Source organism: Lepus europaeus, chromosome 22, assembly GCF_033115175.1.
Source record: "Lepus europaeus isolate LE1 chromosome 22, mLepTim1.pri, whole genome shotgun sequence".
Classification (NCBI taxonomy): domain Eukaryota; kingdom Metazoa; phylum Chordata; class Mammalia; order Lagomorpha; family Leporidae; genus Lepus; species Lepus europaeus.
Genome location: NC_084848.1, coordinates 30,342,753 through 30,362,705, shown reverse-complemented (window position 1 = coordinate 30,362,705; position 19,953 = coordinate 30,342,753). Strand labels below are relative to the sequence as shown.

The window sequence follows — 19,953 nt, the reverse complement described above, 5'->3', positions numbered from 1 at the left end:
TTTTTTTAATGTATTTGAGAGGCAGAGTCACATACAAAGAGAGGTCTTCCATCTGCTGGTTCACTCCCCGAGTAGTGGCTGCAACGGCAGAGCTGGACCTATCTGAAGCCAGGAGCTAGGCACTTCTTTGGGTATCCCACATGAGTGCAGGGGCCCAAGCACTTGGACCGTCTTCCCACTGCTTTCTCAGGCCATTAGTAGGGAGCTGCATCACAAGTGGAGCAGCCAGGACTTGAACCAGTGCCCATAGGGGATGCTGGTGCTGCAGGCGAGGGCTTAACCTACTATGCCATAGCACTGGCCCCTTCACTTACTTTTCTGTGAGACGTCCCTCTGTGTGCTCATCTTCCAAAAACAATTCTGTTAGGGTTTTGATAGTATTTGTATTAAATTGGAGAAACTTAACCTTTAAAATGGGAAGTTTCATCCAGGGACATGGATGAGGTTTCCATTTATTTCCATTGTCATCCAATTATTCACTTATCATTTATGTCTCAAAATTTCAGATTTTTAATGCATTCTGCTTATTTCCTGAATCTACTTTTTCTGTTAATTTCTATTAATAAATGTATGCTATTATAATGAGTAAGCAAACAAAATGTAGACTTTGCACTTAGTTGGCTGAGATGCATATCACTTCCTAATTGTATAATCTTGGAGAAATTAAGCATTTTATGCTTTGAATCCACATCACAAAATGAGGTAAATAATAGTATTGTGTCATGGCATTCTTGCTGAGGATATGTTAAATAATATATGCAAGGCACTTAAGACAGTTTGAGACATGGTTGTCACTTTGTAATTCTAATTATTTCTAGGTATTTTACATATAAATAATATATGGGTATATATATATATATTTAGTTGCTCTTGTTATTGGATTTTTTTCCATTTTAATTAAAATTTTTATTATGAAATGTAAATTGTATTAGGCTGATTTTTGTGACTTTAAAAATTAAAGAGGAACTTGTTGTGAAAGAAGATTTGTTTTGACTTACTGGTAGACCCATATGGTCCAGTGTCCATGGAGGCTGGTCCTGGTGGGTGTGCAGACACAATCACAAGGTGAACCAAGAAGCAGAAGAGAACCTAGGCTTGAACTTGAGCTCGAATAGTAATCAACTCTCTTGAGAACCACCCTCTGAGGACACGCCTCCTGTGACCTACTAAACACCTTTCACAGATCTGCCTCGTAGCTGCTACAGTTAGATCAGCTCTTCACTCTTAATCCATTAACCAATAACATTAAGACATTGAAGTCTAACCAGTAACGTTAAGACATGAGTTTTGGGGAGACAAGTCCTACTGTACCTCTAACACAAGTATATATATTTCAAACAGCACATCAAATAGATGTATAGAGAATAATAATCCAATGAATATTTACTTGCTGCACAGTTTAACAAATAAGACATAAATTATATAAGCTCCATGCATACTTTTCCCATTTCATGCCATTCTTCCCTCAAAAGTGACTATCTTTAATTTTGTGTGAATCATTCTCTTTTCTTTACTGTTATAAAATTTTTGTAAATAATCCCTAAGTATATTATTTATTATATCTGCTTTAGGACATCCTACAATGAATCATATAGAATGTATTTTTTGGAGGTACTTTTATGCAGATTACACTATATCTTACTGGCTAACCCTTGTTGATGTTTGTAGTTAGTTTACCCATGTTTATTGTCATAATTGTCTACCATTGTAGGGATGGCAACAACCTATTTACCCATTCTTCTGTTCATAGCCATCAGGTGTTTCAGGGTTTCCTCTGATAGCACATTATTCTGTGTGTCTTCGAGTGTATATATAGTTTATGTAACCTGGCTCGTGTGTATATGTGTATATGTAGTTTATGTAACTTGGCTTATGTGTACATATGTATGTATAGTTTATGTAACCTGGCTCATAAGACATTTTCTTTTTTTTAAAAAAGATTTACTTATTTATTTTGAAAGTTATCATGTTCCATTTTATTGTTGTCCAAAATGATTTTTGCCAATTTACACTCTAACCATTTATGTGTGAAAGTTATCTTTCCAAATCTTTATCAATGTTTGATATTGGTAACCTTTAAAAATTGGCATTTAGGGGCTCGAGTTATGGCATGTTAGGTAAAGCTGCCTTCTCATCGAGCTCCCAGCTAATGGGCTAGGTGAAAGCAGCAGCAGATGGCTCACTGCTTGGGCTTCCTGAACCCAGTGGGAGAATCTGAAGAAACTCTGGGCTCCTGGCTTCGGCCTGGTGCAGTCCTGACCATTGTGACCATTTGGGGAGTGACGGAAGATCTCTTTCTCTCCCCCCCCAACTCTGATTTTGAAGTAAATAAATAAATTTTTTTTTAAAAAATTGCATTTAGGGACCTGTGTTGTGGTGCAGTGAAAGTGCCAGGCCCTCCATATCAGAGCTCTGGTTGAGTCCCATCTGCTCTGCTTCCCATCCAGCTCCATGCTAATGCATCTGGGAAAGCACCACAGGATAGGCCAAGTGCTTGGATCCCTGCCACTGAGGTGAGAGACCCAAATGGAGTCCTGGCTTCTGGCTTTAGTCTGGCCCAGCCCTGGCTGTTGCTGCCACTTGGGAAGTGAACCAGAGGATGGAAGATCTCTTTTTTCTGTCTCTCCCTTTCCCTCTTTCACTCTGCCTTTCAAATAAATAAAATCTTAAAGGGAAATTTGCCTTCAGTTGAGTGTGAAGTTTCTCATTGTTACTTTTAGTTAATCTTTCTGATTATTAAGGAGGTTGAGTACATTATTTTACATGAGTTTATGTACCATTTAGGTTTTTATTCTTTGCCCTCCTATTTATTTATTTCATTTTTCTTTGGAGTTGTATTTTTGCTATTTATAGAATTTTTTGTATATTCATTCTACTGTTGTTAGTTATGTACATTATGGATATCTTCTAGTCTGTGTTTTATTTCTCTTTCCTTAATGTTTCTTGTGATTATTATACATTCTTAGATTTAATATAATTTATCATTTCTAATTAGCATTTTTGTGTCAAGCAACTATTCCCTCCACAGAGGTCAGAAGGATACTATCCTATGTTGACGTCTTAGAGTTTGATTATCGTTTTATTGTCACATTTGAATATTATCTGAAATTATTTTAGTCTGTAGCTCTGGGCAGGAATTTGAGACTTACTGTTTTTTCTTATGAATGACTTGTTTACCCAGTATTTGTTAAATGAACTATCTTTTCCCTCATAATCTGAGGTCCTGTCTCAGTTGTAAGTCAAGTCCCTGTGTGTGGTAGTAGTAGTAGTCTCTGGGTGCTATTTTCTGCTGGGTTGATCTAGTTGATCTAGTTGAGCCTTTACTACACTAGCCTCATTACTGGGGTTTTACTGTATAATTGAGCATTTGGTGGAGCAACCCTATTACCTTGTTCCTTAGGAGTGACTTTGCTGTTCTTGTCTCTTTTCTCTTTGAAACAAAGTTGGTATCTACTAGGCAATTTCTGTGAGAACTTGGTATTTTTATTGATGTTTCATTGGATATGTCTGTCATTTTGCTGAGAATTTTTATCTACAATGTTAAATCTCTTGGTTGTCTTTCAAAATGTCTTTCAGTAAAGGTTTACCATTTTCTCCATTTAAAGGAAACTTACTAAATCATTCTTGTAGTATTTTTCTTTGTCACAAAATTTTTTATTACATCTTTATTTTTCCTCCTTAAATATAGCAGTTTACTTTGTATTCAGCAAACTTACTAAGCTCCTTATTATAATATTTTGTCATTTCTTGGTATTTTATAAATGATGAATTTTATTTCTAGTCCTTACACTTCTTATTTTTTTTTAGTTGTTCGTGGTTATGACTTCTAGCACATGCTTTAAATTGAAACAGTAATAGTGTCCATTCTTGTCTTTTTTTTTCCTAATTTTAGAATGTATTTAAAGTTTTACCATTAAGTAAGATCTTTGTAGATTTTTGGTTTTGTCATCTCTTCTTGTTTAACCTCCTACTTGTAATCCTCACATTCTGTTTAGAGGAAAATAAATCAATCAAAAAGCATACACTTTTATTTCTAGAGCTTGTCACTGTACTTGGTACACCATAGCTATCAATCATATGACAGTTGTGTGAATGAGTAAATAGAGTAGGACTGCTTGAACCTTGTGGTTCTTATTGGCCTTTTATGTGATAAAGCAGATGGAAAATGCTGAAAGATCTTTGTCTTAGAGAAGGAGTCAAAGTCATTAATGTTTGTATTTTGTTTCTAGTGCTTTAGCACATTGAATTTTAGGATTTGAATGCAAATACTTTAGAGACAGACTATTTTTCCTGTTTCTCATGGCAGTAATGCTTGTAATACAAGCTTTATGAAGTTGAATTTGAGGCTGAGTTTTTCTGTTTAGGGAGTCTTTTTATCATATTTTTGTGAGCATCATTATAATCCAGATTAGATTTGTAAACTTTGTACCATAATGATGCTGTGAAGTTTTTGATCAAGGCTTGGGCATAAGCAGTTAATATGATATTGATAATCAAACATTAGTTTGTGAAGTCTCCTCTATAACTTGGGTTAGGCCCCTTCTGCTTTTCTGCCTTTCCCTGTACCTGGTTTGTGTTTTTTTTTTAACAGATGGGGAGATTAAGGCATAAAGGTAGAGATTCCCTGAATTTGGTGTATTGCTTACTGCAGTAGCCCACTTTGCTTCTGTGCGAATTATAAACTACTGTGCTTTCCAGGTATGTGCTGAAATCTCCATTGCTAAAAACCTCCAATTCTTGCTGATAAAACAAACTCTCGTTCAGCCGTTTTGTATGTTTAGCTGTACTTAGAACAGCTTTCCATTGGCTAAAAATTCAACTTCTAAATTTGTAAAAGTACAGAATTTTGCTAGAGGAATATGTATATATGTAGGATCTGTCCATTTTTTTTTTTCTTTATATCTTTGTTCCTTTAACACTGCCTTTCTTCCCACTTGATGTCAACCATTGACTATTAGGTCTAGATCATTGTTTCTCAACTGAGAGTGATTTGCCCCGCAGGGCACATTTGGAGCTGGTTTTGATTGTTGCAAGCTGGGGGATGCTACTGGTATCTAGTGGGTAAAGGCCAGGGATGCTGCTAACCATCCTGCAGTGAACAGGACAGTCAGCTACAATCAAGAATTAAGTAACCCCATGATGCAGTAAAGATATCTTGTTCTGGATAATGATGTTGACTTTTGGTTTTGAACTGCAAAGAGAACTTCAAATGCCAATTTGAAAGTTAGTGTGGCTTCTTATAGAAGAGTTTAGAGTTTAAAGATCTTGTGTTCACACCTTGTCTTAGTTCTCACTGGTTCTGAGTATACGTCCATTTAGGTTTGTGGAGAAAAGACCAGATATGTTGACACATTGTAGACATTGTAGAGTGCTAAGTATTACCTGTAGCTTGCTCTTGTACCTGAACTCCATACATGAATGACCTTTTCTGAGATCTGTTACATTCCTTTTCTGAGACCTATTATATTCCTATGATTAGAGTATAATTAGTACTTAATATATATTTGTTTTTGTTTATTATTAATAACTTCACATTTAGATTGTAGTCATTTCATCTTACCATTAGAAGGAATGTATAAAGTTGGGCAAGACTGTCCATCAGCTGAGGTCTATCCATGCAGTGCAGTATTGTAAGGCCAGAAAAAGGAATGAAGTACTGACACATGCTACAATGTGGGTGAGCCTTGAAAGCATACTAAGTGAAAGAAGCTAGGCACAACTGATCATGTACTGTATAGTTCCATTTATATCAAATGTCCAGATTAGCTAAAGCTGTAGAGACAGGAAATAGATGAGTGGCTACCAAGGCTGGGGAGGATGGCAAAGGTAAGGAGAGTAGTAGTTAAAAGGGCTTGTTTTTGAGGTGTTAAAACCTTCTAGAACTGATGGTTTAATAGCTTTATGAATATACAAAAAGCCATTGTGTTACACAGTTTAAATGGGTACATCGGCTCTCTTATCCTTTCTGTGGTGTTATTTTATTCTTTTTCTTCACCTTGCCCTCTACATTTTGATTTCTGCGACTTAGAGGATATATTCAATGGAGATCAGAGTATGGTAACTGGTTCTCATTCATCACTAACTCACTGCTGTGGCATCTGCCTTTGTATACACTATACACACTTTACATTTTTCTATGGTGTGTGTGAGTCACCACCCAACAGCTCGCAGACCTGAGGATATTCTACTCCTCCTACATGTGGGTATCTAGGCACTGACTTGGCCATTAAGTTTGTGACTGAGTTCCAGGTTGTTTTATTTATTTATTTTTTTTTATTTGAGAGGCAGAGTTAGAGGGATTGGTTTTTTTTATCTATTGGTTAATTCCCCAAGTGGCTGCAACAGTTGGAGCTGCACCAAGCTGAAGCCAGGAGCCTGGTACTCTTTCATGGTCTCCTAATGGGTGGCAGGGGCCCAAATCCTTGGGTCATTTTCTGCTGCTTTCCTAGGCACATTAACAGACAGTTGTAATGGAAGAGGAGCAGCTGGGACTCAAACTGGTATTCAGGTGGGGTATGGTGTTCGAGTGGTAGCTTAACTCACCACAGCACTGGCCCCTATGTTTTTAAATTATTTCATTAAGAGTTTTTGGCTTGCCTTTTTTTTTGTAAAGATGTTATTTATTTGAAAGAGTTACACAAGAGAGGGAAAGACAGAGAGAGATCTTCTGTCCTCTGGTTCACTCCCCAGATGGCTGCAATAGCAACCAAGCTGAAGCCAGGAGCCTGGAGCTTCTTCCAGGTCTCCCATATGGTGGGTAGGGACCCAAACTCTTGGGCCTTGCATTCCCAGGCCATCAGCAGGAAGCTGGATTGGAAGTGGAGCAGCCAGGATTAAGACCGGTGCCCATATGGGATGCTGGTGTCACAAGTGATGGCTTTACCTGCTATAACACAATGCAGGTCCCTGTTAAAAAGTTTTTTGATTAACATGTAGTGTTTGTACATTTTTGTGGGGTTGAATGCATAATATTCTTTGTAAGCCGATCAAATCTGGCAATGAGCCATTCCCTATCCCTTCCTGTGTTTGGAGCCTGTTAGTTCTCTCAGTTACATGAACTACAGTCACCCCATTCCCAGTGTGGTTTGTTTTTATTTTTATAAATGAAGAGCAAGTTAGAAAGCTAGGTTCATTATTGCACATTAGATAGCTAATTATAGTCAATGGTGTAGACTTAGGAGCCCATTAAGCAAACAAGGACATTATAGAGGCCATTAATAATTAATAATAAAATACTAGAATTCAAACTGCTGTCATGATAAATGAAAGATATGCTTGGAAGCAAATTCTGTATTGTCTGTATCTTTTGACTGCCCCACCCAGTCAGGCTTAGGAGAGTTTTTGACTCATGTGATGGAGAAGTCTTTCTGTGAGGGATGTCTTTAGATGTGTCAGGATGCAGTTTCAATCCCATCATGAATTTGCCTCCCTTCTTTCAGCCAGATTTTAATATTTTTTTGTTAGTTGATTTTTTTTAAAGATTTATTTATTTATTTGAAAGGCAGAGTTACAGAGAGGGACAGGCAGAGAGAGAGATTGAGAAAGGTTGAGATCTTCCATCTGCTGATTCACTCTCCAAGTGGCCGAAATGGTTGGAGCTGGATCCACCCAAAGCCAGGAGCCAGAAGCTTCTTCTGGGTCTTCCATTTGGGTGCAGGGACCCAAGTACTTGGGCCATCGTCCACTGCATTCCCAGGTCATTAGCGGGGAGCTAGATTGGAAGTGGAACAGCCAGGACTCAAACCAGCACCCGTATGGGATGCTGGTACTGTTCTCATACTTGTATGTTCATCGTTGTGTCCTGCAGCTCAGTCAGTTAAAGTAATGCTGATTACTTTCTGTGTTGGCAGCTGACTAATTTCTGTTTGCTCTTGGGAAACAAAGGCAATCATTTCTTTGCTAGAGTAGTCTTAGGGAACATATCATAAAATATTTACTGTAATTGTAATTAAGGTGAGTTTCTAATGTTGGACTGTGTACAGTTTGGAATAAGAGTTTTAAATATTTTGAAATGATATGGTTATAAAACAGTTATCAGATTTATAAATGAAGAATATTCATTCTTTACTTTTTTCTCTTTGCTGTATTAAAAATCAGAACCTCTAAGTTTTATAGGAAAATGTATAACTCAATAAATAATAAAGAAATAAAATCATAAGTGCCAGAATCATGACAGTTGCTCTGTTTTTCTCCACAGTGACCCTGGTGGAGGGATTGAAATGTCTGAGTTCATTCGTGAGGCCACACCCCCAGTTGGTTGTAGTTCAAGAAATTCATATGCTGGGCTAGATCCAAGCAACCAGGTAGGAACCTGTGCTATTTTATTTTGCCTTTTCCCTCTCCTCCTGATAGTGCTCACTGTTGTTTTCATGCCTGTAACAGTCAGTTGATGTTCGCATTTATTGTTCTGAATCTTAGTTTTCTGATTGCTTATGATCTTTCATCAGTATTCTTATTTTAAACTGACATTTCACATTAATTAAGTACATGTTTGCTGAGCACACACCACATACCCTTCCTGGGTGTATAGTTCTGCTCAAGACAGCTGTAGTAGTTGCCCTTTGGAAATTTAGCTTCTTGGCTTGTGCTGTTAATGACCTTTACATTATCTGCATTGGAGAGGTATAGATTTTTTTTCTACAGTTATCCCTAGTCTAAACAGTCCAGGAAAAAGAAAAAAAGAGCTTGCTCAGAATTTTCAGTGTGCATTCTGTTAACTGAGGAGCATTAAGTAGAAAGTAAATCTGCTTTTGCCAGCTTTAATGTCTGACATGTGACATTTACTTTTTTTTTTTTTTTTAAAGATTTATTTTAAAGAGTTACACAGAGAGAAGAGGAGAGGCAGAGAGAGAGAGAGAGATCTTCCATTCGATGGTTCACTCCCCAATTGGCCACAATGGCCGGAGCTGTGCCGATCTGAAGCCAGGAGCCAAGAGCTTCTTTCGGGTCTCCCACGTGGGTGCAGGGGCCCAAGGACTTGGGCCATCTCCTACTGCTTTCCCAGGCCTTAGCAGAGAGCTGGATTGGAAGTAGAGCAGCCAGGACTCAAACCGGTGCCCATTTGGGATGCCGGCACTGCAGGCAGTAGCTTTACCTGCTACGCCACAGCGCCAGCTCTGTAACATTTACTTTTAACTTAATTCAGTAACTGTGCAAGTGTGCTGAAGCCTCATGTTGTGTAGCCTCCACTGAGTTTTTCTGCTGCAGTTGCCTTTTTCATCCTGAGTGTCTCCCAGTTACTCCTGCTTGCCTTCTGAGTGGATGACTCCATAGCTAGTGGAAAGGTCTGTGAGTGTGTGACACTGAATTTTGTGAGAAAATTGTCACCGGGTTTCAGTGGCCATTATGTCAGGCCTTCCATTATTTAGAAGTAAAAAAACCTCTGAGTGATGTCAGAATCTAGAAAACAGCTCACTTTTTAAAGGGATTTTATTTGAACTTTCATTTTTTATTTGAGAGGAAGAGAGAGAGATGAAGATTGAGCTTCCTTTCACTGGTTCACTCCCCAAAGTCCCTCAACATGTAGGCCTGGGCCAGACCAAAACCAGGAATCAGGAATTTAATCGGGGTCTCCCATGTGGGTGGCAGGGACCCAAGTACTTCAGCCATCACCTGCTGCCTGCCAGGGCGGGTGTAATCAGGAGGCTGGATAGGAAATGGAAGCTGAACACAGACGAGGCTCTTGGGTATGGGACACAGGTGTTTTAGTCACTGTGACCCTCACTCGCCCCATGTGATGTTCTGAATTTTATTTTATGATGCTAAGTTTGTCTGACTGTTTTATTCTTTGAATTCATGAAAAACATGTTAGAATAGCTGTCATGTTGCTATATCTGGTATCCTGAATATTTGGAATTTGTGGTATTTACTTATATGAGTTTTATGGTAGTATAATAAATAATGGCTGGATGCATACACTAAAAGTTCAGCAATCAGATTTTTGTTTTCTCTTTTGTGCTTTGTGCTAACAACTTATTTTTGTGGGTGCCATAGATTTTTGTCCTTTTAAAATGCTATAGCCATCTTCAAAGAAGTACTTACTTTTGTTTGGAGCTAAGAACAAATTGATGCACTAACAGTTGGACAGTAAAATTCATGTTGCTCTTTATAGCATATATTAATTTCTTTTGGCCTTTAACCTTTCGTTATATACCCAAGAAGTATAAAGTTAATTTAGATAGACTCAGTGTCTGGTTTTGCTTTTATTTATAACATGAACATGATAAAATATTACAAATTACAAGAAGTGCAGGAGATGAGTTGCTTGAGGTTGGAAGTATCCAGCGATTGGGGGCTCAGCATCTCAACACATTTGTAAAATATACACAGCACGTGCTGAAGCAGACAGCCCATGTGGCTGTGATGGAACATGCTCAACAGGTATCTTTTAATATTGATAAAGTGGCTGGTAAGCATGTTTTGATAATATGATAATTTTGTTTGATAATCTTGCTAGTCTATAATAATCTATAATGATACATAGCCACAATTTTAACAAGTTTATTTTTACTTTCTGTCATGTTTTCAGATTGGATCTGGTTCCTCTCGTCTTGGAACAGCAGCAACTATTAAAGGTAGAAATGATCTAACTTGAAACTTGCCTTTGCCTTTGCATTTCACGTTTGGCTGTAATAAAAATAACAGCATGATACATTCAAATGTAATGAAAAATCATTAAAAAATGTTTATAGATAAAATTATCTTACTAAATAACACTTAGTGGTGTTCCCCTAAGTTCTTAATCTATAAAGTGGCTTCAAAAAAGTTCATGGACAATGGCATTAAAAGGTGATGTGAATTTTCCTCGAACTTTTAATGAAGCTTCTTCCTGTAAGAGACTTCTTTGCCTGAAGGAAAACTCATAATAATTTAAAATTTTTTAAAATTTATTTATTTGAAATGCAGAGAGACAGACAAAGATCTTCATCCACTGACTGTTTCACTCCTCAGATGACCACCACAGCTAAGGCTGGCCCCAGCCCAACACAGTTCCAGTCTCTGATATGGGTGTCAGGGACTCCAGTACTTGACACATCACCTGCTGCCTCCCAGGGTAATGCAGGAAGCTGGAATTGAGATGGAGCTGGGACTTAAATCCAGGCACTATGATGGATGTGTGTATGTCCCAAGTGGTTTTTTGACTATTGCACCAAATACTTACGCCAAACTAATTTGATGTGAAACTTTCAAATGTGGGTGTAAATGAGACAATAAGAAAGCTTAAAGTTTTTTCCTGCCTTTTGCTTAATACATGTGCTTCATATATACTTCATATTATTTTTCCTCTTCAGTTTTTAGCTTTCTGAATTTCCTCAGGAAATTTGTTGTTACTATGTTATTTGCATTTCTTTTCTTTTCTTTTTTTTTTTTTTTAAAGATTCTTTTTATTTACTTGAGAGGTAGAGCTACAGTGAGAGGAAGAGACAGAGAGAAAGGTCTTCCTTCTGTTGGTTCACTCCCCAAATGGCCGCAAAGGCCAAAGCTGCACTGATCCGAAGCCAGGAGCCAGGAGCTTCTTCCTGGTCTCCCACGCAAGTGCAGGGGCCCAAGTACCTGGGCCATTTTCTACTGCTTTCCCAGGCCATAGCAGAGAGCTGGACTGGAAGAGGAGCTACTGGGACTAGAACCAGTGCCCATATGAGATGCTGGTGTCGCAGGCGGAAGACTAACCTACTGTGCCACGGCACTGACCCCCTGCATTTCTTTTTAGAATTAAACTTCTAAGGAACTAATTTTGTTAGTTAGCATTATGAAGCTTTCATAATATTTGTTTTGTAGTGTGAGATTAATTATGTGCTCTTATAGTCTGTGATCCTTCTTATTAGTTCAGTGCGTTTTCCATTATTGTAGCCTTGGATTCACAAGCACTGCTTTAGTTGGTATGTACCATTTTCCTTGGTGTTCTCCATTGGCTATGACATATTACATTCTTTACTTTGAATATAATATGCTCACATATTTCTTTTAACTTTGTAGGAGATACAGACACCGCTAAGACTTCTGATGATATCAGTTTAAGTCTGGGCCAGAGCTCTAGTCTTTGTAAGGAAGGCAGTGAAGAACAGGGTAAGAACGTTATTCTTCATTGGGACATTATAATGTGGGGGACTAGGGTGAACTTGTAGAATATGCAACTCACATTGTGGCAGAGATTCATTCTAGGTTAATACAGTTATCTTTAGAAACATTGAAGTGATTTATTGGGATAATAGTAATACAGAATTACATGTGCTTTTAGCCTACAAGAGCTCAGTTATATGTTCTACCAAATAAATATGGAAAAAGAAATTTTATGACTGTATGCCCCAGGGTGAGTATGAGAAGAGCAGTAAGAATCTGTTCTTCCTTTAGTTGGTTGGCATGTCTAGCCCAGCTTGGTGATAAACTAGCATGTAAAGCTGTCCTTTCTATTTGCCGTGATCTCTCAGTGCCAGCTGCTACATTTCTGCCCTAATGGCAGAAACAGCAGAATGTTTTACCAGAGAAATAACTTGCTGTTGGACTTTAGAAATTGTGTGTCTGTCTCCCACATAGCACTTTGCTGTAGCAGATTGTTGATAGGAATTTTGGCTATATGTGATTTTGACCTCTCCTTAGTCAACTTCATTGTAATGAATGTTTTGGATTTTATAGAGAAGTTTTTTAGATATAGCATTCTCTTTTTAATACTTTTTTTTGTTATAAAGAGAACAGATTTCATGTATTTCATAGACAAAATTCCAACAGTACAAAGATACCACATTTTTGTGTTTGACTTTTAATCTTTATAGATGAAAGGACAGCTATGTCATTCTCAGTTTCAAATGGAGATTATCCAAGTTTATATTATTAGTGAACCAGAATTGAGTTAGTAACTTCTTTCTCTGTTTTTACCCTGTTATAACCTTGTTATTTTTATTAGCCTGTTGATGAGCCTACAGGCTGATAAACTATTCTTAATCATGAAACTTTTTTATGAGATTACAAATAAGTAACTAAATTTTGACATTTTCCCATTAATTTAATATTTTATCCGAGTCCATTTTTTACAAGGGTATTTTGTTATTGGTACTTGGAATTTTAAGTTTATCATTGTAACTTTCTTTTCTGTATTACAATTACTTATCTTTATACTTATAGATACTTTTTAAAACACTTTGGGAATTATAATAACCCTTTGTATAACATGTAACCATCAAATTGTCTCAACAGCTAAGTAACAAGTCCTAGAGATTGTGATGACACTACATTTAGGGGTCATATGTCTGTCATATTTTGTATCTGGAAACTATCATGTGTAAGTATGGGAGGTTGGGAATTATGTATGCACAAACCTACCCTTGCAGCTGCACACTAACATAAATAATGATGTCTACATTCACTGTGTACTTACTATTGTCCAGGATGGTGGTTGGCAACCTTTTTCTGAAAAGGACCAGTTAGATGTGTAGGTATATGTCTCTCTTGCTACTCAGCCACTGTGCTTTTGTGGGATGAAAGGAGCCATAAACACATAAGTGCATAGGCAGTATAATGCGCCTAAAATCTCATTTACAAAATCAAAAAATGGGTCAGATCTGGCTCTGTGGGCTTTAGTTTGTCAACTGCTGGTTTAGGTCCTCTTCTGAGTACTTCATATACATTTGCCCAGTTTATCTTTACTATGAAGAAGTTGACCCCATTATTAACTTCACTTTATAGATGAGCATGTTACATGCTAGAAAGTTACATGACACTTGCCCACAGTCACACACTACAATGTGGCAAACCTATAATTCAAATCTAGTTTTGAATTACGCTTTAATCATTATACTATACTACTTTTTTCATATAGTTACATAATTTACTTTTTTTTTTTTTTGACAGGCAGAGTGGATAATGAGAGAGAGAGAGACAGAGAGAAAAGTCTTCCTTTGCCGTTGGTTCACCCTCCACTGGCCGTTGTGGCTGGCGCGCTGCGGCCGGCGCACCGCACTGATCCAAAGCCAGGAGCCAGGTGCTTCTCCTGGTCTCCCATGGGGTGCAGGGCCCAAGCACTTGGGCCATCCTCCACTGCACTCCCTGGCCACAGCAGAGAGCTGGCCTGGAAGAGGGGCAACTGGGACAGGATCTGGCACCCCGACCAGGACTAGAACCCGGTGTGCCGGCGCCGCAAGGCAGAGGATTAGCCTAGTGAGCCGCGGCGCCGGCCATAATTTACTTTTATCACATAACACTTTCCACATATTTAGTTAACATTTAACATATTTTCAAGTACTCATTAGTGACTGGCACTGTTTATTTTATTTTTTTAAAAGATTTATTTATTTATTTATTTATTTATTTATTTATTTATTTCAAAGCCAGAGTTAAAGAGAGGGAGAGGCAGAGGCAGAGAGGTTCACTCCCCAAATGGCCGCAATGGTCTGGGCTGGGCCAGGCTGAAGCCAGGAGCCAGGAGTTGCTTCTGGTTCTCCCATGTGGGTGCAGGGACCCAAGTACTTGGGCCATTTTTGGCTGCTTTCCCAGGCACATTAGTAGGGAGCTGGATCAAAAGTGGAGCAGCTAGGACATGAACCTGCATGCATATGGAATGCTGGTGCCACAGTCAGTGTCTTAACCCATTATGCCACAGCACAAAAATCTCTGCCTCTGTGTAGCTTCCATACAAAGCATACCTGTCTGTCTTCATGTATATTCCACAGTATGGGATCTTACAAGTGTTAAGTCAGGTATGTCTGTTTGTAAAAAGAGACAGAAGATAGGTGGGGGCTGGAGAAACTGTGATGTTAGAGTGGTGCAGGGAAAGCCACACTGAGAGCAAAGACCTGCGGAAGGAGTGAACTGTCAAGCTGTCTGAGGATCAGGGGCTTCACTTCATGTTGAGGAACAGAAAGAGCAAAAGCCCTAAAGTAGGAACATACCTATCAGGTTTGAGAAATGATGTGGCTGGTGTGGGTAGGGTGAGAGGCCAAATTGAATAGTCTTATAAGCCATTTCAAAGACAAGGGTTTTGAGGCCAGCATTGTGGCATAACACATAAAATCACCACCTGTGATGCTGGCATCCCATATGGGCTGCTCCACTTCCTATTCAGCTTCCTACTAATGGCCTGGGAAAAGCAACAGAAAATGTCCCAAGTCCTTGGGCCCCGGCAACCTGTATGGAAGACCTGGTTGAAGCTCCTGGCTCCTGGCTTCTCCCTGCCCCAGTCCTGGCTGGTGTGGCCACCTGGGGCATACCAGCAGATAGAAGACCTCTTTCTGTCTCTCCCTCCCTCTCTAACTCTGCCTTTTAAATAAATTTTAAAAATCTTTGAAAGATAATAGTTTTAATTCCATTAATTCCAGGTGAGATGATGAACTGCTAACAGGTTGTGTTACATTTAACTAAATTACTATGGCTCATATGTTCAGAATATATTAAAAGGGGCAAAAGCTGAAGCAGAGAGCTCAGTTAGCAGGTAGTTGAAATAATCCAGGACACAGATCAGAATAGGGAGAAGTAGGCTGGCTCTGTGTGTGTGTGTGTGTGTGTAGATGATATTAAGAGGATATGTTGCTGGATCTGGATATGTCAGGAGGAATAGTACTCATGGAGGACTCCAGGGCCTTTGGGCTAAGTGACAGAGAAGATGGAGCATACTGAACAGGAGCAGATGTATGGATGGGGATACATGGGTATATATGGATATGGGTGATAAGATGGGGGGAGTTCCATTTTGGTCATATCTGCTGTGAGATGCTGTTATATCTGTAAGTGGCAATGAGTTTCAGGTCAAAGAAGTCTCAATTGGGGTTTTAAATTTAGGAATTATCAGTGCATAAATGCTACCTCTCTGCCCTCCAAAAAAGTAAGTCATGTGAAGTAAAAGGTTGAATTATTATGCAGTTCATGAACTAACAGGGCAAGCCTGTATAGTAAGTTGGCTTGCAGTTCCCTGATCCAAATTCTTCTTGGTCCTGGCTGTGGCTTGGCTCCACCTAGTGGCAGTTTTTCATTCTGGCTTAACTATCCTTTGAAACCCTCATGCTTCTCTGGTTTGGACAGTGACCTTTAGTTAGTTGATTGGCAATTGGTTGGTTAGTTGACATTTGTTTTGCTACATGATTCAGGATAATTGGGAGAAAGCATAGGATGTGGGGGATGTACCCTGTCCTTTTCAGCGTCTAAGAATGGGTTATCTACAGTGTCACTGCCTGCTTTCACTTATGTCTTCCCTTCCAAGATCAGAACTTTTGAATGCTCCAGTATGAGCACAAGGTCTGGGTGGAATATGGAGAAATTGATCGTTGGTATTTCTGAATGTTAGCGTTTCATGGGTTCAGAAAACTAGATGAGATCTGAAAGAGAGACAGTGTCAATAGAGAAACAAGAAGTTCTGAGCACTGAGCCTGAGCTTCTCTAGTTTAATTCCAGAACGCTGAAGAGAAATAACTTGTGACATAGAAGGAAAATTGAGACTGTTATATCCCAGCCTTCCAAGAGTGGATTGATCAACTTTGCCAAATGCTACTGAGAGTTTAAATGACATGAGGACTGAGACTTGACCATTGGATTTAACAGTGTAGAGGGTATTGGTAACCTTGATAGGCACAATCTTAATTAAGTGGGAGTACAGTCCATCTAAAAGATAATTGGAGAAAAAGGCAGTGATATTTTTAAATTTTTAGAAAAGATTTATTTGAAAGACAGAGTTACCAGAGAGAGGAGGGGGATCTTCCATCTGCTGGTTCACTCCCTAAGTGGCCTCAATGACTGGGGCAGAGCCAGTCTGAAGCCAGGAGCTTCTTCTGTGACCCCAGTGTGAGTGCAGGGGCCCAGGGACTTGGGCCATTTTCTACTGCTTTCCCTGGCAGAGTAGCGGGGAGCTGGTTCGGAAATGGAGCAGTCCTGCCTCAAACCAGTGCCCATATTAGATCTCAGCATCACAGGTGGAGGCCTAGCCTGCTGTGCCACAACGCTGGCCCCATTTTTAAATTAATTTATTCAAAAGCCAGAATGGTGAGAAAGAGAAAGAGAGATTGGTTTTCCATCTGCTGGTTCACTCCCCAAATGCCTGCAGCAGCTGGGGCTGGACTAGGCAGAGGAGCCTCTCTTACAAGGGAGCCAAATTACCTTGGCCACCATCTGCTGCTTCCTAGGTACATCAGCTGGATTGGAAGTGGAAGTAGAACCAGGACCTGATCCCATGTTCAACTTAACCTGCTGTGCCACAAAGCCTACCCTATTTTATTTTTTCAGTTAATTTATTTATTTGAGAGAGACATGGAGAGACTTCCCTTCTGCTAGTTTATTTCCCAAGTGCCTATAATGTAGGTAGCAGGACTGGAACTATCATCTGCTGCCTCCTGTGGTGCATATTAGCAGGAAGTTGCAGTCAGTAGCCAGAACTGTGTATCAAAGCCAAATTCTCTGAAATGGGATGTTAGTATCTTAACTGACAGGCCACAACATCCACTGCTGGACTACTGTTCTGGGGAGTTTGTGTAAAGAGGACAGAGATCTCAGGTAATAGCTACCAGGGGAAGTGAGCATAAGGGGGAAAATTTAGATTTGTAAGAGAAATAACTATATGTTTGCATAGTTGATGGGGATGGTCCAGAAGAAAGGAGGAAAATACATTTTTGTTTATAAAAGTGATATGTTACCTTTAGAAAACACTGTTTAGTATGAAGAAAAAAATCCTACTTCTGCCACATTTTTTTTTTAAAAAGATTTATTTATTTGAAACAGTTACAGAGAGAGAGGGAGATACAAAGAGAGAGAAATCTTGCATCCACTGATTCACTCCCCAAATGTCCTCAACTGCCAGGGCTGAGCAAGGCTGAAGCCATGAGCCAAGAACCTCTTCTGGGTCTCCCTTATGGGTAGCACAGGCCCAGAGACTTGAGCCATCTGCTGCTGTTTTCTCAGGTACATCAGCATGGAGCTAAGTCAGAGTGGAGCAACTGGGACACGAACCAACGCCCATATGGGATACTGGTGCTGTAGGTGGCAGCTTAATTTGCTACGCTACAGTGCTGGCCCCCCTGCCACATTTTTGATGTATTGCTTTTTTCCTTATTATTTATTGCAATAAAATTTATATTTATGAAGTTCACCCTTCTATATTGCTAAATTTAGTGGTTTTAGTATATACAAGATTGTGCACCTATCACCACTTTTTTTTTTTTTTTAAAGATTTATTCATTTATTTGAAAGAGTTACACAGAGAGAGGATAGTCAGAGAGAGAGAAGAGGTCTCTTATCCGCTGGTTCACTCCCCAGTTAAGTTCCAATGGTCGGTACTGCGTTGGTCTGAAGCCAGGAGCTTTCTTTGGGGTCTCCCATGTGGGTGCAGGGGCTCAAAGACTTGGGCCATCTTCTACTGCTTTCCCAGCTGGATTGGAAGTGGAGCAGCCGGGACTAGAACCGGCACCCATATGGGATGCTGGCACTGCAGGCGGTGGCTTTACCTGCTATGCCACAGCACTGGCCCCCCATCAGCACTTCTAATTCCAGAGCATTTTCATCTCCCCAAGAAAGATACCTGTACCCATTGTACTCTGTTTCCTCCTTCAACAATACCTTATAACCACCAGTCTTTCTGTGTCTCTGCATTTGCCTATTTATTTTGTGTTTGACTTCTTTCACTTACATGTTATAGCACATATCAAGACTATTCCTTTTATATCTAAATATGGCATAAGGGCTGGCACTGTGGCTCACTTGGTTAATCCTCTGCCTTGTGTCGCCGGCATCCCATAAGGGCGCTGGGTTCTAGTCCCGGTTGCTCCTCTTCCAGTCCAGCTCTCTGCTGTAGCCTAGGAGGGCAGTGGAGGATGGCCCAAGTGCTTGGGCCCCTGCACCCGCATGGGAGACTGGGAAGAAGCACCTGGCTCCTGGCTTTGGATTGGCGCAGCACCGGCTGTAGTGGCCATTTGGGGAGTGAACCAACGGAAGGAAGACCTTTTTCTCTGTCTCTCTCTCTCACTGTCTATAACTCTACCTGTCAAATAAAAATAAATAAAAAAATAAATATGGCATATCACCTTGAGTATTCATAAAAACATGCACATGTGAATACTTAATGCCCATTTTAACTTATTAACCTGGAATCATGCTTTTTTGTATTAGTGCTACCTTTTTATGTACGTATTTTCTCACATGAATTATTACATAATCTTTGGAAACATTTTTAGTGCCTTTATAAATATACCACATAATTTATGCAGACATTTTTATTGGACATTGTGAGGAATTTTATATGGTGTATATGTGTGTTTTTAAGATTTACTTATTTATTTGAAAGCTGGAGTTACACAGAGAGAGAAGGAGAGACAGGGAGAGAAAGAGAGGTCTTCCACCCAATGGTTCACTCCCCATTTGGCCGCAGTGACCGGCACTGTGCCGATCAGAAGCCAGGAGCTTCTTCCAGGTCTCCCATGTGGGTGCAGCAGCCCAAGGACTTGGACCATCTTTTACTGCTTTTCCCAGGCCATAGCAGAGAGCTGGATGGGAGGTGGAGCAGCTGGAACTCAAACCAGTGCCCACTACAGGTGGCAACTTTACCTGCTACGCCACAGCGCCGGCCCCAGGAATTTTGTATTTTAAGAACTTTTGTAATTATCTGAGATGACAATCTTGTGCTAAAATCTTACATGTATATTTGATTTTATGCTTTCACAATAATTCTTTATAAATAGATTCACTGATCAAATGGTAAGAATATTTTTCAAGGCTTTCGGCCAAATCACCAGGTTTCTTTGCTGAATAATGCCACATGCAAGCTCCCCCCAACCCCCTGCCTTTTTTTTTTTTTTTTTTAAAGATTTATTTGTTTTTTTGAAGAGTTACAGAGAGAGACAGGGAGATACAGAGAGATCTGCAATCTGCTGACACACTGTCCAGATGGCTGGAATGTCCAGGGCTGGGCCAAGCCAACCTAGGAGCTTCATCTGGGTCTCCCTTGTGGGTAGCATGAGCCCAAACACTTGGGCCATTCTCTGCTGC

General features: G+C 39.6%; 1 protein-coding gene across 6 annotated transcripts in view; it reads left to right on the top strand.

Annotated features, from left to right (window-relative positions):
* The window catches only part of PCNX1 (pecanex 1), a 193,755-nt gene that overhangs the window by 45,396 nt on the left and 128,406 nt on the right, over positions 1 to 19,953 (top strand). For 5 of the 6 annotated variants that reach the window (XM_062181387.1, XM_062181386.1, XM_062181383.1 and 2 more), the window contains exons 3-5: positions 8,198 to 8,303; positions 10,529 to 10,574; positions 11,977 to 12,066. In XM_062181387.1, the coding sequence (XP_062037371.1) occupies positions 8,198 to 8,303; positions 10,529 to 10,574; positions 11,977 to 12,066 (242 nt within the window). Of the gene's footprint in view, positions 1 to 4,599; positions 4,699 to 8,197; positions 8,304 to 10,528; positions 10,575 to 11,976; positions 12,067 to 19,953 lie in introns of those variants that run through there. The other variant, XM_062181388.1, reaches the window with a different exon arrangement.